Here is a 27,773-nt window from a genome sequence, read left to right on the forward strand (position 1 = left end):
ATATGATAAGTTCTCTCATGAGGTAAGAGCTATGTGGATGTAATGCCGCATTGTTATTGTCAGATTGTCGACTTGAGAACTGGAAGCCAAAGTTCTGGCTAGATCTTTGAATCAGAAAGCACACTCATACGGATGTGTCGCGAAAGTATATTGAGTCATAAATTACACGCAATTGAGAGTAGTATCAGCCCAGGCAGCAGATACCATGTTTTGTAATGCCACTAAACTCTCCAGCTCGCCATACTGAAACGCAGTACACACGACGGCATCCCTTTCTCCATCTTACCACCCCAGATTGCCGGTCTGGACGGCAGTGCACACCCAAACTGCACCCATCTCTCCGCCTGTCCTTCCCTTGACCTCTGCACCCCCGTGTGACGTCACACCTGCCGGATAACCGTGTGACGTCACCGCGACGTCGTTCCTGAATATTCCCAGCCGCGAGCGGCGCTGTCACGAGCCGCTCCGTCGTTCTATCGGCTGTCGGTGGTTAGTTGTTGAGCCAGAAGGCGCCGACGAATAGTTCAGGGTGCGCCTGGCGCAGCGCAGCGTACTCGGGGATCTGGTCGGGCTTCCGGGGCAGGTGCTCGCCCTCCGGCTGGAAGCCGCCCTCGTCGGCCAGGTAGTCGACGCGGTATTTCTGCTGGTTGGGAGCGAAGAACTCGAAGCTGCCCTCCTTGCTGATGGAGCCGGTCTCCGGTTCGTCGCCGGGGTAGCTGCGACCCACCTCCTCCACCTGTGGACAAGACGGCAGGCGGTCAAAGTCAGCTCTGGTCAGGACACGGCCGATATGATAATGTGTGCAATAGACCACTATATATAGACCACTATATAGATATATAGTGGTCTATGTGTGTGCCTGAAATGTACTGTCGTAATAAACTCCGCAGAAAGTGGAGAAGCAGGCTTAGCATCGCCGATTCAATTCAAGTACATGACTTAGTAAATATGGACAATTTTGCGATACCATCGATAACAAGTACGAAGGACGCTTACGGGCATGTATCTTTTAGCGTGGGTATTTGGCTGCATGCCAGTCTCTAAGCGCAAATTGCGAGTGACTTTGAAGGACTGTTTGAAGGATCCTGGGGTCATCGCATAGAGTTCTGTGACAAGACCAGAAAACAGTTACCAACTGAAAACAATGGTCACATAATGCAGCATGCACAAACATACATATGATGGACATGGGATAGACTTCAGATGGACATGAAAATAGACGGTAGTACAAATTTGGGTTCGGATTCATACCTTCTGTCCGTTGTCCTGTTCGTATCCGTACTCGTAGTTGCCTTTGCCGTCCTGGTTGTAGTACTGGTTCAGAATGCGAATCTCAGGCTCCTCACTCTCCACCAAGTCCTGAGGGGCCGCGGCTGCCAGGGCCACCACCGAGAGGAGAATAACCTGAGGAGTGGGGTGAGGCCGTCAGGTGACGTGGAATGACAATATTTTATCTTTATAGGGGGCAATGGACAGTTTTACACCCTCGGATTAATGTTCTATATTGGGTCAAATAATATGCATATTTTGTCTTCCATTGATGAAGAAACAAAAAAAAAAACTTAAACTAACCACTACAAAACATCAACAAACACTGTTGGATCCAGGAGGAGGGCATTTGGCGAAAATACCTCCCCCCCCCCCCCGAAAGCACCCGAAATTGACGAAAGTTTGCAGTTTTTCGAAAAATAGAACAAAAACTCAACAACTTTTAAGAGGAAACTTTTATTTTAAACTGCACAGCAGAGTGGAATCAAAACCCGATGTTTTACGAATTTGGAGAAACTTTTTGGGGGATATGCCACCCGCAGCGTCCAAGACTTTCTTTCTGGATCCGCCAGTGATGAGGATATACTGTAAAATTTAAAGACACAAAGCCGCATAGGTGAAAAAGTCCGTCGTCTTACCAGCTTCATGTTGTCTGATGTGCGTTAGGTCACTGTCTGAATGTGTTCACCACTTCGAGACGACTGTTGCCGCCATCCGGGCCAGCCGCTTATTTAAGCATCCAAAACCGGTTCCAGTGGCGAAGGAGCGCGGCGACTCGAGTCATCAGCGACCCGGAGGTACTCACTGACTCAGCCACAGATCAGCGCGACTCTAACGCAGCTGTGACGCGACCATCTCCGGGAAATGTCACCCTCGACAATAAAACCGATAATCCGGGGTGATTGAAAGTCGATGAATTTGGGCGTGTTTTCACCGTACCCATTCCGGAACTCCATCCAGCTGCTCGGAAAGTCCACATTGGCGCAGATGTTCTCAGACATTCATCAGCATTTATGCATCGTGCATCATATGTTATTGTCATAAAGGAATCATAGCCGTCACTTTAGCTCTGGGAAATGTGTGTAATACACTGCGCTGAACTGGACTTTGATTGCATTTAGCTGTCACCGGTAGAAGCAGAAACTCGAACTGCCTTGCTGCATAGCTGGAGGTGTGTAATGTAATCCTATGTGGTTCAGGTTATGCATAGGCGATTGAAAGTATGTAGGTAGGTAGGTAGGTAAAATCTGTATTTTTATCTGCCTATAGAACTTAAGCAAAATAACTACATGTTGCATTTTATTTCCTGTACCTAATTGATCCCAGCAGGAGCTCCCCATGTCTTCAGTGATATTTGTTGAAGCTGTTTGCATTTGAACACTTCATTTGAGCGCTTATTCCACAATAATATCATCTGGAGGCATGCAGAGCGAGCTTATTTTCTAATTATATCGTATTGGTATGTCTTTTCTTCTCGAACTCATTCAACGCATCGCAGGTCACTTTCAGAGGTTCGCATGTGGAGAAATCTGATCGCCAACGTGCGTGACGGGAGCTATAGTCCCGGGCGATGGCCCGAGCGAGACGAGCGTCACGTCTCGACCAATCAGCGTCCGGCAGAGGTCGCCGGCGGTCAGCTGACACCCGCCCCACCCCCACAGAGATGCCCCCAGGCGCTGTGTGTCACTCAGTCGCGTCGGTCTCCGGTCTCGTGCTGCGTGAGAAAGTGCGTGTTAGTGATCTTGTGCTTCGTTTTGCATTGTCGCTGACCTTCAAAACTGAAATTCAAAATTGAATTAGACTGGTCGTTTGGTCCTCCTTGGATGTGGCATTAAAAATAGGTAAGCGGAGGAGCTCAAAGTTCTCGGTCGAACCCTGGATGGATTATGGAAGACTCAGACACCGTCTGATGCTGCTGTTTGCTGCCTCACCTCATCAAGATCAACGAGCTTAATTCCATCCTACGGCGAAGTAGGTAAGTACTCAGTTACAATCTGTATAGTGTAGTAGTGTCCCTCGCAGAGTTTAACTTGAGGTGAAAGTCACCTAAGAAAAATCCTTGTCTGAATAACACTCGTCATGCAATGGATGGAATCGCTTGTCTTGTCACTGCTGGTAGTGGTACCAATACCGCAGCCTGTTGTTCAGGGACAGATCCAAGAAATTTCTTTAAATTCTACATTTCTAGTCAGTATAGGGTCGGGACGACATTGAGGCACCGAAGGAATGTTCAGCCGATTTACGAAATTATTTGTTACCAGTAAAACGCCTTTTGGGCGAAGAACGAGCGAGCGAGATAGTGAGCCCTGCACGTGCGGAAGGGCAAGAGGGTGCTTCCAACGGGCTTGCGCAAAGCACCCTTTTAACCGGTCGCTAGCGGTGTGCCAAATTTGAACGTAATCGGCCCAGCCGTTCCTGAGATCTGGAAGCGGCATTCTGCACGTGCGCACGCACGTGCAAACGGGTCCAAAATGACTTTTGCACGGCACCCTACTAACTGGTCCCCAACCGTGTACCAAATTTGAGCGCAATCGGCCCAGCCGTTCTCGAGATCTGGAAACGCCCCCTGCACGTGCGCACGTGCAGTAGCACTCTAACCGCAACACATGGGAATGCATTGCGTGGTGGGTGCCTACTTGTATGCCAAGTTTCAGCGAAATCGCCCCAGTAATTACCGAGTTATTGAAATGGGAACAAATTTGGCACCTCTTCTTTTTGTATGTTGCACGTGCAGTGGGGGTCACTCACATAGATCAAGAGTATCCGACCTTTGGTAGAAGGGATGCAGCTACCCTACAAAAATTACCGCAAGACAATGGCCCAAGCGGCTGCTGAGATATGAGCCTCTCAAAATCACTACTTTTGCAAAACAGCTTGAACACCCTTGACTTTTCACGTGGCACGTGCCACGACGGTCACTGAGATGTATCAAAAGTAGTCAATTACGGGGTAGAAGGGATGGGGCTACCCAACAAAAAAGACCGCAGGCCAATCGGTCCAGCGGTTGCTGAGATATAAGCAGGGTTGTATACGACTCAATCAATAGCAATCAATTCAATCACGAAAAAATTTGGGAAACCAATCAAATCAATCAAGTCAGAGCAGTTTTCGGGAATTGATTCAATCGACTCAAACGCGACAATGAAAGGAATCAATCAACTCAATCAAACGACTCAAACCAAGATATACATTAGGTTTTTTGCCCCACCAACTTGGAAAAGTGTCCATAGCAGTCTGGTGTACCTACCTACCTACCTACCTACCTACCTACCTACAGAAGAAACAAAAATATTGTCATTTAAAATTATAAATTGCCATGCCATTCAAAGTTTCTATGTTGATGTAATAAGGAAGGATACCTAGTGATGGACAGGTGGATCATGATATTGAGGTTCAATGGGTAGAATTGGAGCAGAAGTTTCATTTAATGGGTGCAAAATAACCCAGTAGTTGACTTCAACAAACGCCCCTTAACCCAAATCACCACCTTTCACCAAAAAGTTGTCAATTTAATTTTGGCCATATTCCAGCTAAGTCATCAGGCCATCTACCCCAGGTAAAGCCCCCGTCTGTCTCTTATGTGAGTTATGCGGAGCTCTTCTGAATTGAACCCTGAACATAATGAACCTAGCTAGGTTACATGCCACACTGACACCATATTGATATGAAAGTGTTGAAAATGTGCTACAAATTTGACAACTTCATTAGGTATGCTTTATGAAGACAGCAGGAAAGCAGGTAGGTAGTACCTACCTGCCTACCTACTAGGTACCTACTTACCTGCCTAGATGTGTCACTGGCTACCAACAGTACCAACGAAGGTAGATAGGTTATATGTGAAGAATTCAAAACATTTTATTGCAATACAATTTGAAACTGTTAGGACTGGGGGATAGGGATGAGCATTAAAAATATATTTAAAAGGAAATGGAAAGGACAGGGACTCTGGAACCACAGGATACGTTAATGACAAAGGAAGAAGAACAAGGAAAATTAAATGCCGTTGGTGCGACTGCGAAAAAACAAAGAAAACGTGCCGGTTTTGCCAAGAAGTATGCTAAGCTTTTATAAATCCTTACTCTACGTCTTTTGATTTTTTGGTAAGATGACGTCATTGATTATCATGTAGTATGGTAGATCATCATAAAATAAATCGGTTGTACAACACCAATTTCGTTTTAATTATTATTTCATTTGAAATAAAACCACTTAATAATATTCGGTAAAATATTTTAAGGAAAATGAAATATATTAAATATGTTATGCCTAGGCTCTCAGGAGAAAAGGATCAACAAACGTTCTGCTGCAAATTAAACAATGCAGCAAATTAGCTATTAATGTAAACGTAATTAGCGAGACGAAAACGGCGCTTTTGTTTCAGTTATTTTTGTAGGGGTTTCAGATATTTATAGAGTTCAGTGGGTTGTTTCTGAGGAGATGTGGAGATGTGAATTAGTAATTAATCACACTTTATTAGTATATAGGGCCTTGCACTTTATCATCTGGATTAAAAAAAAGTTTCCTGCTGAGTGCAGAAAGGTAGGTAGGTGCATCGCCAGGTTCTATCACAGGATTGGAGCAGTTATTGCAGTTGAAAGTCAAAGTTGGCTGTTCATGTTTAGGCCCTGTTCTTTATTTGGCCATCTACCCCATATTGCAGTTGTGATGACAAGCAGTTTTCAGTGTAGTTTTGTGATCTTTGATGTCATCAATTGGTGTCATTATTTTTCGTCAACTAAAACTTATTTCAACTTTCCATTCAATCGACTCAATCATACGAGTCACTCTAATTTTCGGGAATCAAATCAGTCAACCAGTCGCTAAAGTCAAACGAGTCAGTCAACCAGTCATCTCGAAAAGTCAATCGACTCAATCCAATCAACTCAAAATACGCGTTGAATCAAATCAATCAATTCAATCGACTTGATTGGTATACAACCCTGGATATAAGCCTCTCAAAAGCGTTACAGGCCAGGCCGGGCCGTGCCGCATATTTACGTCTGGACAACGAGTTGCGTTGGAGAGGCCGGAAATAGTGGCGATTTCAGGACCGCAATAATGGACCGTCATTGGAATGATTCTTTTTTAAACCGTGCGTTGTTTTTAGCCGAAATTTAGTTCTTACCATAAAAATATTTTGTAATTAGATTTTGGCCGAGAATGAATACCATCAGAGCTAAGTTTTTACATTCATTGTATTTTGTCCAGAAGCATATAGTGCTATTTTATTGCAGTTTTTGCGCGTTTGTTACAAAATATGAAGCAAACCTGCAAAAAAGTTTCAAGGTGAAGATGATGTATATCACAAAATATCATATTGACCTCAAGTTCATCCGTTCCTTCCATGATTGACTAGACAGATTTACACATTTCAATTTTTTCTTGGATCAAAGGTGTCCGTGTGATCAGTGCCAACTGCCAGAGGTTAACTTGAAGGGAAGCTTGAGCTATGATAATTGCTCTTGTCCATGTCCCTCCACTAAGAAAAAGAAGTTATTAAATATTTTGCTTTGTGTATTCCAAGAGGAGAGAGAAGTGGGAGCTATTTTCTTTGTGCCTTCATGTCGAATTGAAGATGGATCATTAAATTGTTAAGGCGTTGATCAACCAAGCATTTAGTCTTTCTCGTACATAATCAGTGGCTAAGAAGAAAAAATTAATCATACCTGAAGTTTAGTCATCTTACTTCAACTCAAACTTTGCAGCAAGATCCCCAAGGACAGAGGATATATTGTATACCTATCCTGTAAATCAAAGCATTTTTGTGCTTGCAAAGGCTTAAGTTATTTGTTGTGTGCTCGGAGTGAGGCTATGGGCGCTTTGTTGTATGTTTATGCGGAGATTGAATATAACTGTGACCCTGTGATTGTTTGTATATTTAATACAGTCAAACAGCATATTCAAATAACATACTCACCTAGCTCATAGCTGTACTCCCGCAGGATTTGTACCTGTTGATGTCTCAAGCATGAACAAAGCACTAAACTAGCTTAGTTATCATTTCCCACATTTTTTCTGAGCATCTAACATGGCATACAGCAGTGCAGAGCAGCTTCAGAGAAGAAACACTTAAAATGCACAGACTCACAACAGCCACCCAATGAGCCAGTTCCTCATTTGGCTGTTTCCCTGGATGTGGTTTGGCAAGGTGAGCGAACTGTTATCAAGTTGAAGGTTAGCAGGTAAGATTGAGTTAGGGTGAGTACCTAGTACCTATTACTGGGTGCTAATGCTATGCAGGTTTTGGGTAAGTTGCAAATAAGTGTGATGATTGAGGTTAGGTCAGGTTAGTCAGGTATGAATTGATCAGGTCACATTTTTATGAACACTTGGCAAATTAAAAAAAAAAAACTAACATGACCTAATATGCTAACCCAACTAAACCTACATAACTACTAAACTATAGGTACTGAGCACCTATACCTACTTGTGCCTACATCTCATACCAAGTCAAAATAAAGAAGTTTCTTTCTGGAAGATTACCCTGGCAGTACTTTTTATCCCAGCCATGTGAAGAAAACTAATACTTCTCAAGTTCTGAGTCCCTTCTGGCCATCCACAGAAAGAAATGCTGACAGCTTTGCTTTTGTATATTAGACCAATAATCACCATCACAGAACACATGATATGATCACATCGTTGCATCATGCATGGATTGTCACATTGACAATTTTACTGAAATCCTTTTTCAAGAAATGCAAAGTAATGATGAACATCAAATTAAACATTATAAAGCTGATTTAGTGATCCAAGCTTTCTCTTCCAGTAGCAATAGAATGATCGCATGTTTCATTTGCCAGACACTGAGTAATGCACATTGACATTACCATCTGCATAGCAAAGTTAAGCTGCCCGGGTTTGTTCATTCTAGATTTTTTCAATTGGCAACTAGCAATCATTGATCTTGCTGCTGTAGCCTGTAAGTAATATTTCAATATTCATACCAATACATCAATACACGTTCATCAGCCAACATTTTCTGGCTTGATAGGTACTGCGCGTGTTCTTCAGTATTGATCTCCTGCAATATTATAGCTTGTTTTCGGCCAATAAGCTCTTTCAATTTTACTTTTTCTTGCTGATAGGTGAGCCAGATCAACTTGCGTTTATCTACCAACATTTCCTAACTTCAACCTGATATTACTCAGGACTCACAACTCAGGACTCTTAGCCTCCTGTATACATCAACTTGGGATGGTTTTCAGTCAACATGCTTCTTTAATATGATATAATTAAGTCACAAGAGATTCAAAACTTACAACAAAACGACATACAAGAGTTCGAAACCCATCAGATAGCGGACCTTGGAACGGAGAAGAACGGAGCGAAGTGGTGCTCCATTTGTTTGTTTACAATAATTGTAGTGCTGATGTATTGTTTTAGGACTCTAGCGGTCGGCTCATAAAAACTGAAACATTTTCACAAAATCTGTAAGGCAATTAATATTTCTCTGAAAGAACTTAAATATTAAAAAGCCAAACACCATGAAATACAGGAATCAGAACGAAAAAGTAACCCGAAAATCCAGCCTAATAACCGGCTCCTAAAACTGCGGCAAAATCAGCACTTTTCCCCGCAACTCGTTGTCCAGACGTAAATATGCGGCCGTGCCGGGCCGCTCATACTGAGATTTTTCCGTTATATTGAAAAGACTCACTTCGCTCGCTGCGCTCGCTCGCTCGTAACAACTCGAGTCCGCCGAGTCTGATACACGACGATGTTTCGGTAAATATTTACATAAAGTCCGATCCATATTTCAAGCATAAATTTTGCATATTCTTACGTTATTTGACATCCTGAATGTAGATATGATGCTTACATGCGGCGGAAAACAGTGCTACCATATTAAAAATATTTGCTACCATATTTGGGGAAATGTTGGGAACCGGGGTTTTTGGGTGGGGGAGGAAATACAATGCCGTAAGAATGGTTATGAAAGTTGGGGGAAACTGTTGGGAACCGGGGTTTTTGGGTGGGGGAGGGGGGATCGGGGCTTATGGGTATGGAGAGAAACCCCGGTTCCCAACAGTTTTCCCCAACTTTCATGACCATTCTTACGGCATTGTATTCCCTCCCCGACCCAAAAACCCCGGTTCCCAACATTTCCCCAAATACGGTAGCAAATATTTTCAATATGGTAGAACTGTTTTACGTCGCATGTAAGCATCTTATCTACATTCAGGATGTCAAATAACGTAAGAATATGCAAAATTTATGCTTGAAAAGTGGATCGGAGAGATAAAATTTACTTACCTCTAATCTAGTTCACCGTGGTTTCGAAAAATACGCTGGACGCGTTCCTCGTTGCGGTACGCAACTGAAACTAGTTCGTATTCCTCCCACTTGCACCCGGAGCACAACGAACCACCCGGCACGGAAGCCATGATCCGACTGGCGGGAAAGCGGAAAGCACTGGAAAGCACCTGCTAAAACTGGTTCAAACCAGTTTGCTCAAACGGAAACGGAAGTTTCTGCTCTATATTGCAGGTACGAATGGAAAGAAGTTTACGTAAGGTCATAGCTATCAGGCATATTTGATAGAAAAGATATCATAATTATATTATTTGAACATAAAAAATAAATAAAAAATCATCAAAAAGCAATTTAAATGTAAAAAGCATTACTTCTTCTCTATTCAAATTGTTTGATGAAAGTGACGTCAAAATAACAAAACACAAAAAAATGTTTAAAAAATTGGAGTTTTGTTGGGAAGGATAGGAAAAAAACACGACAAAAATTGTCAGAACCTAATCTAACCTGACCTAACCTGACCTACTGATTTTTGCCTACCCGGGGATAAGGAAACAGTTGCTCGCATGAATAGATTGCAAGCAATGGTAAGTCAAATATTTTTAGGTTAAGTGGTTGTGCATCAGGCCTCAGGCCTTCGGCCTGAGGCCAGATACACAACCACTTAACCTAAAAATATTTGACTTACCATTGCCTGTAATCTCTCCTAAGGCATTGCCTTCGGCACTGCACCGCTTCGCCACGATCATTTTCATGACGTCACTTTCATAATGAGATTGAATAGCGTAATGTTTTCACTCAACCTTGGAGTTTATTCATTCGATCCATCTCACGTTGCGCAAACGGCTGGTGGAGTGCGTTGACGGCGGGTGTCGTGGGATGGTGGCCGGCGGCGACGGTAAATTTTGCGCAGTTGCTTTAAAACTTGGTTGCGCCATGAATAACTATCAGATATGGAATCAGGAGCTCAAAATACATCGAGTGGTGTGGTTTTTATAATCACCTTGTTGATCGGACCTTATGTATATAAATACCGATGTTTCTTGGTGACCATTTTGCCAATATTATTTAACTATGCCGGACCCTGACCCAGGGGTCGTATAACCCGGCCTGGCCCGGAGGCACCTAATCCCATCTACCGCAGCAGGAGGCGGGCGTTTTTCACCTCCTTCCCTGTCTAACTCAGTAAATAATGAAGCTACGGAAGCAAAAGCGGTAACAGACGAAAAGTCTTCACGAGACGATTTTAGAACTTCCAAAATGTTTTACCTCAGGTCAATTTTTAAGGCCAGAGGTCAAGGTGAAAGGAAACCCAGGACTTGTGAAAGTGAAGGTCAAGGCCATGCTCAAAAGTGACCTCAAACTTAACAATTTCTCGTATATCTTATGTATATACCAAATTCCAAAATGTCTTGAAATATTTTTTTTCCAAGTTTATCAGACCCCTATTTGCTTTTTATGTAACGATGCATGGCTGTCCCAAGTTTAAGGTATATGCAAGAGTTAAAGATCGACCCTACAACGTCATCAAGGGAGCTGGGTCAAACATTTCTATTCCAGAAAATGTCAAATTGACGGGAAAAGTGCACCAATGGTTTCGTGCTCCTGTCTCTAAGCATTTGGGAGCTATCACAATTATTCGGCAGGGGAGCTTAAAACGCATCCACCCGGCCCGCAAGGGTTAAATCACCTCCGAAATCCCAAGCTGATCCTGAGACGGGTAAAATTGGATGCTATTCGTTATGCTTCCAATATGTTTCTGACGGTCAATTTTCCCGTAAATGTTCGGCGAAGAACTAGCTCTCAGTCAGACCCCAAACGGCGAGGTTGTCGAGCTAGTAGCCCTCCACTTCGACCAATATTGATATGTCACGAAATTGTAGGACATCGATGGGTCCGGACTGGTTAACCTCTAAATCAGCCCAGCTTAGCGCCACAGCCGACTGCGCTGCCGGCGCCACCTGTTCACGCTGCCCTAGCGCTGTCTCACGGCTTCACACACCTCGTACCGTGACACTGGCGCCCCTCCACGGTTTTACAGCGTCCTCTGCCGGCGTTACGCTGTTGTAGCGCAATCTCACGGCTAGATATACCTTACCGTGACACTGGCGCCTCTTGGAGACCTTACCGGGCGTCATCTACTGGCCCACTAGAGCCTGACACGACTGTTCATTACTTGATCACCCAGTCATAAGCTGCTTAGAAAATAGTTTATTTATGCTATTTTGTAAATAGAAGCATAAATACCTTCATATATTTCACACATGATAGATTCACACGAAGTAGCATCACAAAGGTCACAGTCGGTTTTCTGCGGTCAGTCGGTTGTTTGAAGGACACACCTTAGTCCTTCTTGATAAACAGATCCGGATATTGCTGGCGAATAGCGTCGTATTCTGGGATCTGGGCAGGAGCCTGGGGCAGGTGGGCACCTCTCGGCTGGAAGCCGCCCTCGTCGGCCAGGTAGTCGACGCGGTACTTCTGCTGGTTGGGGGCGATGAACTCGAAGCTGCCCTCCTTGCTGATGGAGCCGGTTTCGGGCTCCGGTCCTGGGTAGCTGCGACCCACCTCATCCACCTGGCGCAGAAAGGGGTTCTTATATTATAAAGTACAAAGTAGATTTCAGGTCTGGCAGTTGAATTTAATTTGCACTCTTTTTATTTGTCCTGCAAACTTGGATACTTTTACGACTATACCCATACCGATCATACCTTTTGCCCGTTGTCCTGTTCGTATCCGTACTCGTAGTTGCCCTTGCCGTCCTGATTGAAGTAGTAGCTAATCAGACGGATCGGTTTCTTCTCGTAATCCTCGTCAGCGATTTGTGGGGCAGCCGCAGCTACGGCCAACAGAACTGCAAGCACGACCTGGCGAACCATACGAGGGTAATGACACTATACATACAAACATGTAAGAGTATACAAGAAAAGAAGGGAACGATGAGCGACCCTAAACGACAACTTGAAGAACTAGAGGAAAAAGATGAAGGTGCCGGCATATTAGCCCCCAGAGCACGCTCGCCAGCCATGTTCAGCTTGGCTTCAATTAGAACAGGAGCGTCTACGAGCGTCTCGTATGTGCATACAAAGTAATCATTGTATTTCCAAAAGCATCGAATGCAAGGGTTGTGGCGTCTAACTACTACTAACTACTAACCAACTAACTACTACTACATAGTAGAGAAGCACTATGGATTCTTGCTGTTGTTTTACACACGATTTCGGACAGAAACAGTGGCACTTACAAGTTTCATGGTGAGCCTCTGATGAAGCGTTGAGCAGTGCTGAAGCGATCGGACTCGACTGGTGCCCTATCGAACACCAGTGGGCCCTTATGTAGTGCACAGGCGGCACTGTGGTCTGTAATGCGGTCACCTCACGCCTGCCTGTTGTCACCTCAGAAGAAGCGACAATGTCCCGCTAAGCACCTGCCGGACGACCAGCCGGTTGTTTGGAGAGAGCAACAATCAGGGCAGTTGCAAAAGATATAGGCTGCTTAGCGTCCATCAACCGGGAGGAACTAGTCCATTTTTGACAGTATCTTGTCCTTGTGCAACATATCGCTGTTCTTGGCTTCAGCTCAACAGCTCAATGTTGGTCTTCCTATTGTCAATTTACAAGGCATCAGATGTTGTCTTCTAGTTTGCACCAAACAAAGTTTCCAGTTTTTGGGAGAATGGCTTAGTCAGGGGCAAACTAGAAGACAGTTTGAACTATCAACGAACATTTTGATTTATTTCCTTTATAAATTCCTTACTATAAATTTCAAGAAGACAGACGAAAATTCACCTCAGAATTCCAACTGAGAACAAAGATCAAGTGTCGCAGTTGGCCAAATAAATATCACGTCGCTGTGCTGAATTTAATGCAATTGTGTGTTTTTTCCTCTCATTGAGTCGTTTTAACAAATTTATAGCTAAAATGTTTTGAAAGAATAGAGTGACGCAAGAAGAGCTGTTCTAAGACGCTGACTTGCACCGTCCGATCGGGAAGTTTCGAGTTGTCCATGGATGCTTCTGAAGCTGAAGTTTAATGAGCCCCCATAGCCGATCACGGCCTTTTCCACCCATGTCGCCGACGCTATTTCTGATGTATAGTCGACTACAGAATGATGTTCCACTCCTCAGAAGCTATCAGTTGACCGGAGCGCTAAGTTGTGCCGTTTATCACGAAATTAAGCGTGTCGATTGTGAGCATCGGGACAAAGCTATAATTTGTGAACTCAGCCCCTGTGATGCGGCACAGCCTACCACTCCAGGCAAATATTTGCCTGTGAACAGTGGAACATCATTCTGTAGTCGACTATACATGCAATGACCTTGACCCTGCCACTCTCGCAATTATTGTTGCCCTATTCAAATGGTTAGTCCCTCATACACTCACCTTTCTCTACGTCTGTCCTTCAGACCATTTGACAAGGGTAAGCCATGAAGGCAAGGTAAATTCAAATTGGTGCGAGATATTCCCCTTGTTCGTACTTCCGCAGCTCTTAGGTACAAGAAAAGCTCGATCCCAAGACGGTCCATTGCCCCCTCTCCTTTTCTGCGCCTACACCCGCCAGCTGCTATCGGCGTCCCACCACGCGAGGGGGAGAGGGGGGACGGGAGAGGCTCATACAAGTTCCGTCTGTCGGCTTAGGCCGGTCGGGAGTGACCGTCGAACGTGATTGCCCGAGTCGACGTTCGTCCACGTGGGATGAACGGGGCGAATCAGATGGACGGACAGGCATGCGGTGCCGGTGGGTTTTCCAGTGGCGGTAGACGGCTCGCCACAGCTGCAGAGGTGACGCCGGGACCAGTCATTACCGCCGTCATATACCGGCAAAACTCGGCGGCGGCCTCGGCTGCTTTGGTGTGAACATGACGAGAATTACGTGACGAGTTGCGTTAGAAACGGGGATATAAGCTACCGTTAAATTCTTGGATTATAATGATGAGTTTTGTCTGAATTGGCAGCCACTGTGAAATAAATTAAGAATGCTGATTTAATGACGGATTCTGTCTTAACTCAGGAAGCGTGTTGTGATGATGCGGCATCCCGTTCCCCACTCAAAACTTTTTCATCTAGGTTTTACCAACTTTCAACGTGGCAGATATGGTCCTGGCGTTAATCCTCTGAAAACTATCGGATGTTTCCGGACTGTCCGAAGGAAATCGTGCTCAGATTGGCCTAGGGGTGTGAGTAATCTCGTCCCAAGGCTGCTGGCGGAGAAGATGCGCGGATTTTCCCAAATATGTCTCAGACTGTCGGTTGGAATAAGTCGCTTGCCTAGTATAATTGCCGCTCGAAGAATATAAACCATGAATATCAAATTATCAATAATTGCTAGTATTGTGAAAACTGCCTGACAATTAGCTATGCCTATCTGCTGGCTAAACCTTGTTTCGCGTGTGTCAGCCAGCTAAAAGCTGAACAGGATGGATGCTGAAATGAAGTCCGTAATGCAAAGGCCTGTGAAATGTCTTGTCAGGATGAACTCACCGAACACTGGGTTCGTCTCCGGCGATACAGGTACATAGGTGAGGGTTCTTGGTGAGCGGATCAACACCATTAGGGGCGTTTGTGGGACAAAGTGGGTTCTGGACTATCACATCGGGAGGTGTTCCCGAGACTAACGAAGGAGGGGGTAAAGATGTGACTGCAGGCAGACGCTCGAGTTCAGATGCTTATCAGGCCCAGGGCTTCCCGCTTCTGAGCCATCTCGTGGGCCGTAAGGGATGGGTTTGGGCTGTTGCCAGGCAATAAAGCGTTTTGAGCCACACCGACACATCTATGAAATTTTGTGGCTGGCGAATAGCTGCCAAGGAGGAGAGGAGAGGTGAGGAGGGGAGAGGAGCGGAGAGGAGAGGAACTGAGGGCCGAGAACCGAGAACCGAGACGAGACGGGACGGGACGGGACGAGACAAGACGAGACGAGACGAGACGAGACGAGACGAGACGAGACGAAAGATCATAACAGAGCAAAAGAACGAAGAGCACGAAAGCTGAGCAAGTTACACATCTGGCGGCAATGACTTTGATAACGTAACCATGGTTCACAACAACGACAAAACTTTTCCCTTCACGAGGGCATGTGACCAGTAATCTTGATGTGACCTGTCCTCTATTTTACTCTTCTCACTTTGTATATGTCGCTGCATTGCGGGTGATTTGCTAGTCATGTGGATTGTGGAGCAATGCCATACATTATCGGTTATTTCCTTTTGCTCACGAACAAGATTTATGTTGCAATGCAACCTTGGAGGATCATTACTGATGTAAAAATTAAGTATTTGTTTATTATCATGACCTTCCCTCCTTTCAAAAATATGCTGAGCCAAAATTAGATTGTTTGTGTTTTCAAATACATTGGCTACAGGCTTTCATAGGCCAATGTTCTTTTGGATACTTGACTGGTGAAGGCCTGTGGCCGATACATTTGAAAACACTAAAACAATATAATTTTGGCTCAGTATATTTCTGAAGGGAGGAAAGCTAATGATAAAAGAACAACAATTTCCATCGAAGCGAGCATGCTTCTCTCAAGAAGCTTTTGCCATTTTGAGCGGACCACGACTTTGCGGTGCGGCATCACTAACTATGGGTATCAAGAAATTTAAGGCTGCTTTAAATATGCAGCACTTCCACAGCCGTTTCCGTTCCCTTTCGTGAATATATTATCTGTGCTCTGTTAACCTGCGCTTAATTTTTGCTAATATCCTAGAGAGAGGATCATAAAAACGATTTACTTTTCTCCATCGAACATGAGAGAGGCGAAAGATAAGCAGAAAATGACTGTTTATCGGCATGCGAATTTCAGGAAAAAAGGTGAAGTCAGGCGCAGAAAATGTAGGCGAAAAGATCAACTATAGAAGCTAACCTCAGTGAAGAAGGTACTAGGCTGACGTAAGTACCGTAAGCTCATAGTCGCTGATCATGACCTCATCAGCTTATTTCAATTGGTGCTCTCTCTCTCTCTCTCTCTCTCTCTCTCTCTCTCTCTCTCTCTCTCTCTCTCTCTCTCTCTCTCTCTCTCTCTCTCTCTCTCTCTCTCTCTCTCTCTCTCTCTCTCTCTCTCTCTCTCTCTCTCTCTCTCTCTCTCTCTCTCTCTCTCTCTCTCTCTCTCTCTCTCTCTCTCTCTCTCTCTCTCTCTCTCTCTCTCTCTCTCTCTCTCTCTCTCTCTCTCTCTCTCTCTCTCCTCTCTCTCTCTCTCTCTCTCTCTCTCTCTCTCTCTCTCTCTCTCTCTCTCTCTCTCTCTCTCTCTCTCTCTCTCTCTCTCTCTCTCTCTCTCTCTCTCTCTCTCTCTCTCTCTCTCTCTCTCTCTCTCTCTCTCTCTCTCCTCTCTCTCTCTCTCTCTCTCTCTCTCTCTCTCTCTCTCCTCTCTCTCTCTCTCTCTCTCTCTCTCTCTCTCTCTCTCTCTCTCTCTCTCTCTCTCTCTCTCTCTCTCTCTCTCTCTCTCTCTCTCTCTCTCTCTCTCTCTCTCTCTCTCTCTCTCTCTCTCTCTCTCTCTCTCTCTCTCTCTCTCTCTCTCTCTCTCTCTCTCTCTCTCTCTCTCTCTCTCTCTCTCTCTCTCTCTCTCTCTCTCTCTCTCTCTCTCTCTCTCTCTCTCTCTCTCTCTCTCTCTCTCTCTCTCTCTCTCTCTCTCTCTCTCTCTCTCTCTCTCTCTCTCTCTCTCTCTCTCTCTCTCTCTCTCTCTCTCTCTCTCTCTCTCTCTCTCTCTCTCTCTCTCTCTCTCTCTCTCTCTCTCTCCTTAGTCAGCTCTCTTAACCCGGCACCGCCTGGGCTATTTCCGTACCCACGACAGCCTGGGGGGGTCGGATCCGACCCCCCCCCCCCCCTGTTATCTCGAGAACCAATGGTCGTATCGAGCCCCGCGAGGCGGCGTTCGAAAGGTCTCTACGAGACGTTCCCAAAGCACTCTTAACCCTCGCCCGCACATGCCATTTTCCCATCCTAGAACGCACATGGGGGGGGGGTGGTTGCCACCCCCCCCGCGCCATTTCGTTCCTGTTGGAGATAGAGCTTAGCAGTAAAGACCAAAAGATTCTTTGGGAAGAGACGAATCCAATGATACCCAGTTTTACCTTCTCAGGTCAGTCATTGACCTTCCAGGTCAGGTCAAACTAAAAAATGTTGCTGTTTTGGGTCACCGTTGGATATCAAGTGCGCTGCTTATCAAATACCGATGACGATGCTGTTTTCTGGTGCCAAGCCAGCTAGAACCTCTTTGTCACACTATCCGACCAGAATTTTGCTGCTGAGGTCATTTCAGGTCAAGTTAGGTCAAGGTCAATTATATGTGTTTGTATGTCTGTGTGTGTCTGTGTGTATGCTGATGTGTGCACCGATTGTTTTTTGGTCCATATCACATGAAATCATGATCTGAGAAGTTTTTACCAAAAATGCAGTCAAAAAACTTCACAAAAAGTAAATTCAGCTTGCCTAAAACGCAATTATCTTAGATGACCTAGGTTGACCTTGACCCTGACCTTGACCCCTGTACATCGTCGAACAACATGTTCCATGATAGGTGGGAGGTAAGACTGGCAAAAAAGGCCGAAATCAGGGTGTCAAAAGCTCACAAAGCCCCTGGCAAACGCAAGATGTTGAGAATTGGCCATTTGGGTCATGACATGACCTGAAAAACAAGGTCATATCTCCGAAACCAAAAATCACAGAAACTTGAAATTTTCAGTGGACATCAAGAAAGGATAGACGAGCAGCTATACGAAAAATCAGCCTTCTAGCTCTAAAAATGTTGAGTGCAGAGCAGAAAGACTGCCTGGGGGGGGGGGGGTGGCAACCACCCCCCCATGTGCGGGCGAGGGTTAAGATTTTAAGATTGAGGTCAAGTTTCGGGTCAAGGTCAAGTCAAAGGTCAAATTCAAATCAAAAAGGTCTAAAGCGCAAAAAACGCATCCCGGCCACAAAAGTCCAGGGTTCGAGGCGTGACGGGCGCTGGATGTTATGAGGCTCCTGGCGTGTATGTTTTTCCAGGGCTATCAGACGCCGTTTGAATTTTGACAATCTGTCCAGTAGGTTTGGAGTTAGCAGAGGGCTATGAATACCCCCCCCCCCCCCCAGTAAGGCGCGTTACACGCAGACCCCAATGGGGTGCGGGTTAACCTTCGGACTCTAAATTCTACCATATGGGCCAGGTATTGCACGATCGGAAGGTACGGGACAGTATGTACTTGCGCAACAAGCTCCACTTGAAAGTTCGTAATAAATTTGTGAAAGAAGAGTTTGCTCTAGCTTAATTTTGTTGAGCTCGATATAATCTTCAACAGCCAATTGAGTCAGTCTCACAGCTCAGTTGATGCAGCATTGAACAACTGAACACTCGGTGATGAGCTACAGTTCCCGAGTCGCTCCGACGTTCCGCTGTACAGGTACGCACGGGTAGGGGGCGAGTGGGGGCAAAGCGGCCACCCGGTGCAAAGAAGACACCCTTCGTTTTGGCCCTGCACAACTGGCGTCATCTCTAATTTATGGTTGCCAATTTTAGGTATGTACTTCTCTTCGCGGTCGTTCGGATGAGCCAGACCGGGGCTTGCGACCCGTCACTATTTTTTTCCGTGACAAACGGAAATGTATATTTTCTCAGGGTGTCTCAGGTTATTCTTATTACCCCAATATTATGTGTAGTTAATGGTATTTTATACCATACCTAACCGTTTAGAAGTTTATTTAATTGTTCTCAAACCTGCATTTGTTATTGTGCACGTCTTCTGCCAATTTCAACGCGTTTTGCCCCAGCTACAGAGTAAGAATTTTTTTGCCTCTGATGGTAGGAGCGGGGCAAAGTGGGCTGCGCAGGGTGAACAACTCCTTAATCCATAAGCTGCTTCAACTTGGACAACAAACGTTATTGATATTGAAATTTAGCGTCATGCGCTCATCTCCGCCACTTTTCTGCTAAATGAGCTACAAAAAATGCAGTTAAATGTTTTTTTTCCATCAATGTCCTTTCTTTGTTTGCCTACAGGTGGGAAGATGACAAACCTTTGTTTGAACCTTGTCACCAACATAAAACTACTCTAGTCGTACGTACATGAGGCAATTATCATCTTTCTCATATCGGGGCTTTAGATGTCGCCTGTCTGTGGCCGGCGGGCCGCTTTGCCCCAGGAAATGGGGTGAAGTAGCCAAAATGCATAGGTTTAACGTTTTACCAATATCTCTTATGTGTGAGTGCCTAAATGAAACGAAAATGAAATAAAAGGCAATTATTAGGGATAACATTTGTATAGACAGAATCTTTCAAAGTAAAAAATCAAGCGTCGGCATCATTAGAAGCGTTATGGTGGCCCGTTTGCCCCACTTACCCCAGCATACCCCATGTACCCCATGTATGTGTAAGGGACTAGGTATGGTGCCCGCCGATATGAATAGCGACATGAAACAAATGCATTACTCATCTCTTCGTTTATTGATATAGCACATTTTCACATTCATGACGGAAGGCGGAGTTTGCGATACAGTAAAGTTGTTCATTTCACTATTCGGAGTCGTTGTGTTCCATCCCCGGTAAGTTGACTGTTGAGTTAGCAGTTTTCGGGCTAGTTGTACCCACGGTACAGCTCGGGGTGCTGCTGCCTCAGCAGGTCGTACTCGGGAAGCTGAGCGGGGGGCTGCGGCAGGTGGGCTCCCCGCGGCTGGAAGCCGCCCTCGTTGGCTATGTAGTCGATGCGGTACCTCTGGTTGTTAGGAGCGACGAATTCGAATCCGCCCTCCTTGCTGATGGAGCCGGTGCCGGGCACGGGTCCCGGGTAGCTGCGACCCACCTCATTCACCTGCCGCACACAGAAAAATGTCAACCTGTATGAATAACAATTAAAATTTGCCACGCTGCTCAGTACTTGAAAGAAAATGATGCTATAGTGTGGCAATTTAGTTTGTGAAAGTAGCAGCTCAGTATTGAAGTAAAAGAGAAGGCGTCTTTACATAGAAATACTGTTAAAGCGAACAGAAAACATGAAGCCAATCCGTAAAAAGCGTCAAATTCGGTTGTGTTTGCGCGGTACATACCTTCTGTCCGTTGTCCTGTTCGTATCCGTACTCGTAGTTGCCTTTTCCATCCTGGTTGAAGTATTGGCTGATGAGTCTGATGGGCGGTGTCTGGCTGTACTGATCGTGCTGGACGGCCGCTGCCAGACCCACCGACAGGACGAACAAGGCCTGGGAAGGAAAACGCGATGCTCTCAGTCAGAAAGTGCGAAAAGAAGGCGAAGGAAAGAAGTGCATTGGTGTCTAACGCGAGAGTCCAAGGCAATAATATACATAGTACATGCAAAACATGCATGTTTTTTTTTTGATAGGGCAAAGTCAAATATTTATGAGTTAAAGTGCAGGCTCTGTTGCAGAGAGCTGATCAGTGAATGGAGTCGGAGAAACGGCAGGAATTTTATCCGCGGAGTAGCAGCATAAACTCACCAGTTTCATGTCGATGAAGCTAGGGAGTGTGGATGCTGCTCGTCGGACGCTCTCAGGACCAAGTGCTGCTGATGGGAGGAGCACCCGGTCTTTTTAAGCAGCGGGAGGCGTGACTGGGGTCTGTGCGGTGGCACGCCGCCTCCATTGACCGCTGAGCCCCTCATGCATGCCCCAGTGGCCCTGCAGCGTCTGCCTCGACAGGTGGAGCTGACATCGGTACCCGGTAACAGGTGTCATGATTACATTCTATAACAGTGGTGACGGTGCGTTAAATGGAAAATGAAAATCTGATGTAATGATGATGTCATATGAATGCTGGTTGACCAGTGGACATATAGGAGACTTTGGCTTTTCTTGCAGCTATTGACTTCTTCGCTTCAATAAAACCTCGCTTTAATTGGAGGCTTAAAATGTCAATATGTTAATGCGACTCTGTTCGTTGACTTGGCAAAAAAAATCACCTATTGAACAATAACATGACAATCGTACACGCTTTTGCTTCTTTAATCATAAACAACCATGGGCTTCAAGAACTTTATTTGTGAGGCTTTGATGGTCAATTTTATGGCGCTAAAGCCTTTCCTACCAAGTACCATGCATCGCTGCATAACACTTTACCAATCTAGTTAAAGGTAGTGTGCCACCTTTGAAATATTTCCCATTTTATTTTTCCTAGGATAAGAAGCTTCTGTTTTTACCTAATATCGCAAAAAAAAAAATCAAAAATGGGCCTGGAATAGTGCCTTTTTCGCCTAAAAGTTTTTCGGTTTTTAGATATGTATAACAACTGTAGTGGGCTCACCTGCAAACAGGCGTCGGGCAACAATCGCGAATGCGGCGCACTTGTGACAATAAGCAAAGGTCATTATAGTGTTACGACCATACGACGTACGGGAATGAGTTATCAGCTGTCTAATCGTAGACAACACAATGTCGAGCCTTAAACTGTAAGCCCGTATTGTATTGTTTCTTTTATTTGGCTGTCGAACATTATTTATGGTTTGAAATATGATTTTATGTAAAATAATTGATATGAAAAAGCCGTCTTATAAGTTATGACCCCATTTCACCACACGCAAGTGGCAGAAATCAGCTGCCGGACATTGGTCACGTGACTGCATTTTCCGCGTGACCTTGAGTTGGCACCAGATTTTGTCGACAGACGTGGCGCAGCTTATTTTGCTGCATTATTTTAGATACTAAATATTTAGGCGTGTGGTGGTAAATGATACCGTGCAAATAATATTGAATCATCGGTGACATAGTTACCATTGGTACTTGAATAGCATCAATAAAATGCAATTAATCTTTTATTACTCTTCCATTGATTTTATTGTGTTTGCAGGCATAGGTAGAAACTGAAAAGCTGAGCCTGCAGCTTACAGTTGTTCTATACTGATACAGTAGCGGCGGAACACCTTCAATTAAGGGGGGGGGGGCACTGCCGACTTTCGGTCCGATTCTTTCCATGCAATGCCCATAGGGCTAATGTTAAAATGCCAAAATTATAGGGGGCACGGTGCCCCGGTGCCCTCCCCGTTCCGCCGCCTATGGTTCTATAACTCTTAACATAAATCAATGCTACTGAGGGCTGCAAATTTGTTTTTTACCTATCTTTAATAACTGATGCCCTACCTTCATCTACCATTATCTGTAAGAATCTTGCATCAATCATCACCAGACTTTAGTTTTTTTTTTACATACCTACGCCCCAGCCGCGAGAGTGGGCGGGTACGACTCCCTCGCTAGCCTAGCCTCGCTACGAGCTAGCCTCGCGGGAAAAACGAGCATGTGTGCCGTTACGGGACCGGGGACGCAGCGATTGATGCACGGTTTAAAAGTCTCAGGTCAACTGATAGCCTCTGAGGGTCAGGTCAAGTGCCCCGAGGGCCAAAATACGATTTCAGGTTTTGAAAAATAACTTTGTCAAAAAAAAACGGCGCAGAGTCGCGATTTTAGTACCATCATGTTTGTCATGATCCGGTGCGTCAAAATGGTACACTTTTGTTTGGGTGGGGTCAACATAAGGTGTTCACATCGGATCAAAGCCAGGTCAGAGGCACTCAGGTCACGAACTTGGTCGGAGGAGGTTATATCGCATATCATTCGGATGCAAAAGTGAAGCATTGGACATTGCAAGAATTGCATGAAATTGCGATTCCATGTGCGTGAGCTAGGTTTAGATCATTCTCGGCGTCAAAATTACAGTTTCCATATTTTCCCCATTGACTTGCAATGGTGACGTCGCGCGATCGGCCTGACCTCATGTGACCTCTAGGAGAAATCCGAGATATACAAGTTTTGAGACTCCTAGAGGATACTAGGTCCTGTAAGTATCATCTCGCTGTTACAGCTGCTCTGGCACCGAGGGCATTGCGAAGTTTCGGTATTTTGGGACTATTGCAGAGGTTCACGTGTGACGTCATAAGTCAGTGACCTGACCTGAGACGGAAATGCAATTGGTTTCCAAAGATGCGTATGGAAGCAAAGATAAGGTGTGCCAAATAGCAGCCCTCTAGCTGTAAGGTGTTTTGAGCTATCGCCAAAAGTCGTGAGTGGAGCGCTACTGACTCCTCCGGTCGGCCGCCGGGGGTAAGGAGGCGTGCAGGGTATCGGAAAACCATCTGGTACTTTGCGAATTTTGCCGATAAAAATACGTTTCTTATGCCAACTTGTAGCCAAAAGACTGCTGAATCTCAAACCAGTCGTATCCTTGCACTAAATGGCTTGGTTTAGACACGATAGGTCTGAAAAGAAAAGGCCCCATGTATTCTCTATGGGCGCCGCGAGGCCGTTGGCACCAGAGTTTCGGGAAGTGCCCTCGCCACAACCGCACGTGCAGATTTGGTCACGTGACCAAGTGCATTTGCCGCCACTGTATTTATATACACTGTGGCAGAAATGACAATGATCAGCTGACGCATTTTTCTTGGCCGAAGTCAGAGCGCGCGGCCCGACGCACCACGCGTATTTGGAAATTCCGACCTCGACGAGCATCAGAAGCCACCTAACAGGCGTGTTCGAAACCGCAGGAGATGATGATGAACGGGTTTATCGAAACTTGATTGGATGAGCATATCGGTAATAGCGATTTCAGTGTGTGCATTTATTGTTCATAGTGGTGTGAAATGTGGTTGGGGTACGACCGACAACCCGTCGGGGCGAATTTCGCACTGGGGTACTCAAAATTTGAAGAATTTAAGACGTTTCCATGAGTTTCGAAGGTATGGATAAGTTCTAAAAATCCGGTTCTCCTTATCTGGGCCATTAACTCCATACGGTCCAAGAAAGCTGGCACACTACCTTTAAATCATCCTGGACTAGATCAATGTCGAAATTATTGGCGGAGCTCTGGTCATACCAGGCCTAAATAAAACAACTACCATGTAAACAGCACTCTCGTCTTTTCAACATGCTCCACCTCTGCTGGAGGTGGACACCAACAACACAAAAAAACAACGTCAAGTGAACTCAAGATATCCATGGCTTTGACCATTTTACAGATTTTGGGATTGTCGCGACTCCTACAACCGTCATTTTCACCTCCTTCCTTCATGTTTTCGTGTCGTAAAGATCGTTTTGCTGACCTGACAGGATTAGCTTAGTGAAGCCAGCACGATGTGGTCAGTATACCGCTGCGGTGTGTGACATTTGGTCCGTTTTTTGCGTCTGTCGTGTGGTCTGGCTCGATCAATCTCTCTCGGAATTACCACTGCCCGCCGTTCGTCCCGCTTTGCGCACCGACTTCGCTGAGCTTAGAGTCCCCACAAAGCTGTCACGTATGAAGCAAACCTTTCACCAAAGGGACGCCGAAGGATGCTGGCACCATAGGAGCGCGACAGGGCGAGCTCGAAGGCAGCGCCCGCTGTCGATCTGAAGTTCTGGTTGACATGCATCGTGGTTTATCCCCGTTCTCTGACGCTCACTTTATTAGCGAAACGTGAGGATCTGTCACCATCATGGCTTCTTTCCGGTCCTCTGATCAGCTCACTTCGAAAATCGCTCGTCCAACGTTCATGGGAATGGAAGCGAACATTGAGATAGCATCAGCTGACGATCTCGGCTGCATCGTGTCACGACTTCAAAAATTTGAGCGGAATGTGTTTTATTTCTTATCTAGATGCAGCCGTTATCTATCTTTGTATATGTTTGCATTGGTAGCAAATTATAACCTATAGTGTAGCCTCAAGCACAATTAAAACATATATCCTTGTCACAAGCCTAACATTCAAGAGGTAGTGATTAGAGATTGAGGTATTGAATTCACGATGCAATCTAGATTGAAATTTATTACAAAGGTCTTTGGTTCCCATCACAACGTCTTGATTAATCATGAAGCCTGATTTCTCCACCACATACTTCTCTCTGCCTCCGCAAATTTGGCGTGTAGGTAGCTATAAGCTCAGCCACGATATTTTCGGCAGACCGCCCCTTTTTAGGTACCAGTTTGTGCAGCTGTTGCACTTACCTAACAAACTGCCTGGCTACGGTCACAATCCCCGCTCCTTAAAAAGGTCGTGTTTCACCTGCACCAGCATCAGTCGGTCTGGAGAGCTCCATACGGACGCCTTCGTCAGCTCCTTAGCTGCATCAAAATGAAGCTGGTGAGACTGCTGTGCTGCCTATCTGCTTAACCCTCGCCGGACCCATTGGTTTTCTACATACGCGCCGGCCGAAGGGGGGGCGGGTACGACCCCCCTCGCCGTTTCGCCCCTGGTGGAGCTAGCGCGTCGCGGAAAAAAACGAGCGTGTGCGCCGTTACGAGACGCAGAGATTGTTACCCGATTTTAAGGTCCTAGGTCAACCGGTGTCCTCTGAGGTCAGGTCAAGTGCCCCAAGGTACGGTTCAGTAACTTCAGTTTTTGGTGAATAACTTCGCAAAAAACAGCCGCAGAGCGCCGATTTTGGCAGCATCGTGTTTGCCTCGCTCAGGCGCGTCGAATGGTATACTTTTTGTTCGGGTCAGGTCAACTTAGGGTGTTAACCTCAGGTCAAGGTCAGGTCAGCGCCCCCAGGTCACGAAGTTGGTCGAAAGAGGTCATGTCGCATATCATTCGATTCGGCAGGTCTTCCTGAGTCCATTGGTGGCTTTCCCGACTCGCTAGCTCAATTTGATCGGGAGTTATTGACGAAAAACTAATATGACCTTGATTACGTCATAAATGACGTCACATGCAAGGTCAACATTGCAAAAGTGACGCATCTAACCTTGCAAGGAGTGCATCAAATCACGATTCTGTGTGCTTGAGATAGTTGGAGATCGTTCCCTGCGCCAGAATAGCAGTTTTCATTTTTCCCCATTGACTTCTAATGGTGAGGTCAGGAAAATGACCTGACCTCATATGACCTTTAAGAAAAATCCGAGATATACAAGTTGTGAGACTTGTAATGGATACTAGATCCTGCAAGTTTCATTTCCCTGTGAAAGCTCCTCTGGCAGTGAGGGCGTTGCGAAGTTGCGACATCTGAAGACCGTGCAGAGGTTCACTTATGACGTCATAGGTCAGTGACCTCACCTGACCCGAAAATACGGTTGGTGTCAAAATATCCGGCTTGAATCATAGGTCAGGTATGCCAAGTTTCAGCTCTCTATCGCCAGCGTGTTCGGAGCTATTGCAAAAAAAAAAAACCTTATGGGGGGCGGCACTCCCTCGGCCGACGAGGGTTAATTTTGCAGTTGAAGGTGTTATAAACACCATTACTCCAAAACCACTCACCTTGTCATGTCAAAGATGATTCATTTTATACCTATTCCGTTTTTTTCCTTACTCCCTCCACCATCTGAGTCTGACAGAGTCTGTTGCATGCTATTGCTCAGGCTGTGCTCGTTCTGTTGGTGGGTTTTGCGGCGGCAAACCCAACCGAGCGTCATGGTGATCGTCGCATCCTGCTGGTCAGCAAATACTTCAATCAAGACGGCAGGGGCAACTACGAGTACGGATACGAACAGAGCAACGGACAGAAGGTATATTCGTCGCAAAGAAAATGTCTAGCTGAATGTAGCATTTGTTTTTCGCTACTGTCTTGTTTATCTTACATTTTGACTCGATAGTCAATTTAACTTCAGGCTGAACAACTATTGCCTTTGTTCAATTGAATTGTAAAATTACATGAACATTTAGCGAAACCCGGAACCCCTCACATATGTATACAAACGCTTCATCCCGAGCCATGCGCAAATATTTGGTATCTTATTGGTAAACAGGTGGATGAGGTCGGCCGCAGCTACCCAGGACCGGAGCCCGGCACCGGCTCCATCAGCAAAGAGGGCGGATTCGAGTTCGTCGCTCCCAACCAGCAGAAGTACCGCGTCGACTATCGGGCCGACGAGGGTGGCTTCCAGCCGCGGGGAGCCCACCTGCCGCAGCCCCCCGCTCAGCTTCCCGAATACGACCTGCTGAAGCAGCGGAACCCCGAGCTGTACATTGGGTAACTCATTGGGAGTTGATAGCTTGACGCAATTTAACCGGGAATTGAAGACAAATTCTCCCGGTCCTGATCCAGACCAATCTGTGAAGATATGTCTCTGCAACTAATGTGAAAAGAAACGCTAATATATGGGATGAAAAATATGTTTGTTGCGATGATTGCTGTTCAATGATGTTCCATGACCATTAAGGATGTAGGTATACCTAATGCAATTAATTAAATCAACACACATTGTTCCTTATTTTTGTTGTATAGGTATGTGAGGTCACGTATAAAAGGACGCTTTATCGTGCGTTGACAGCCAGTAAAAAAACGTGTATTACAATCGGTATTGGATGAGATGCATGTCGAAAACAAAAGCGAGCCGGAGAGCAAATAGCGCTGGACGAACAATGAACGTTGATCCGACAA

At 45.5% G+C, this 27,773-nt stretch overlaps 3 protein-coding genes across 7 annotated transcripts; 1 reads left to right on the forward strand and 2 right to left on the reverse strand.

Moving 5' to 3' along the window:
• Positions 1-133: 133 nt before the first annotated feature.
• On the reverse strand, positions 134-12,843 carry LOC122386206 (larval cuticle protein 65Ag1-like). 3 transcript variants are annotated; one of them, XM_043375190.1, is made up of 4 exons: positions 5,050-5,304; positions 1,908-2,229; positions 1,252-1,404; positions 134-736 (listed from the first exon to the last, which is right to left on the reverse strand). In XM_043375190.1, the coding sequence occupies exons 2-4, from the start codon at positions 1,914-1,916 to the stop codon at positions 491-493; spliced, it is 408 nt and encodes a 135-aa protein (XP_043231125.1). In that variant the 5' UTR covers positions 1,917-2,229; positions 5,050-5,304; the 3' UTR covers positions 134-490. The 3 variants fall into 3 exon arrangements, with proteins under 3 accessions (XP_043231125.1, XP_043231124.1, XP_043231126.1); XM_043375189.1 differs by lacking the exons at positions 1,252-1,404; positions 1,908-2,229; positions 5,050-5,304 and adding exons at positions 12,231-12,386; positions 12,764-12,843; XM_043375191.1 differs by lacking the exons at positions 134-736; positions 1,252-1,404; positions 1,908-2,229; positions 5,050-5,304 and adding exons at positions 11,716-12,096; positions 12,231-12,386; positions 12,764-12,843.
• Positions 2,946-27,595, forward strand: LOC122386208 (flexible cuticle protein 12-like). Of its 3 annotated transcripts, none has more exons than XR_006257349.1 (3): positions 2,946-3,244; positions 26,752-26,898; positions 27,139-27,528. XR_006257349.1 is itself a non-coding variant. In XM_043375194.1 (3 exons), the coding sequence occupies exons 1-3, from the start codon at positions 25,529-25,531 to the stop codon at positions 27,364-27,366; spliced, it is 384 nt and encodes a 127-aa protein (XP_043231129.1). In that variant the 5' UTR covers positions 25,428-25,528; the 3' UTR covers positions 27,367-27,595. The 3 variants fall into 3 exon arrangements, 1 of the variants encoding a protein (XP_043231129.1); XR_006257350.1 differs by lacking the exon at positions 2,946-3,244 and adding an exon at positions 16,318-16,403; XM_043375194.1 differs by lacking the exon at positions 2,946-3,244 and adding an exon at positions 25,428-25,537 and having other exon boundaries at positions 27,139-27,595.
• On the reverse strand, positions 19,910-21,318 carry LOC122386207 (larval cuticle protein 65Ag1-like). The gene is made up of 3 exons (XM_043375193.1): positions 20,934-21,318; positions 20,529-20,678; positions 19,910-20,293 (listed from the first exon to the last, which is right to left on the reverse strand). The coding sequence occupies exons 1-3, from the start codon at positions 20,940-20,942 to the stop codon at positions 20,060-20,062; spliced, it is 393 nt and encodes a 130-aa protein (XP_043231128.1). The 5' UTR covers positions 20,943-21,318; the 3' UTR covers positions 19,910-20,059.
• Positions 27,596-27,773: the final 178 nt, after the last annotated feature.

The sequence above is a fragment of the Amphibalanus amphitrite genome, unplaced genomic scaffold (assembly GCF_019059575.1).
Source record: "Amphibalanus amphitrite isolate SeventyFive unplaced genomic scaffold, NRLGWU_Aamphi_draft 000243F_arrow, whole genome shotgun sequence".
Classification (NCBI taxonomy): Eukaryota; Metazoa; Arthropoda; class Thecostraca; order Balanomorpha; family Balanidae; genus Amphibalanus; species Amphibalanus amphitrite.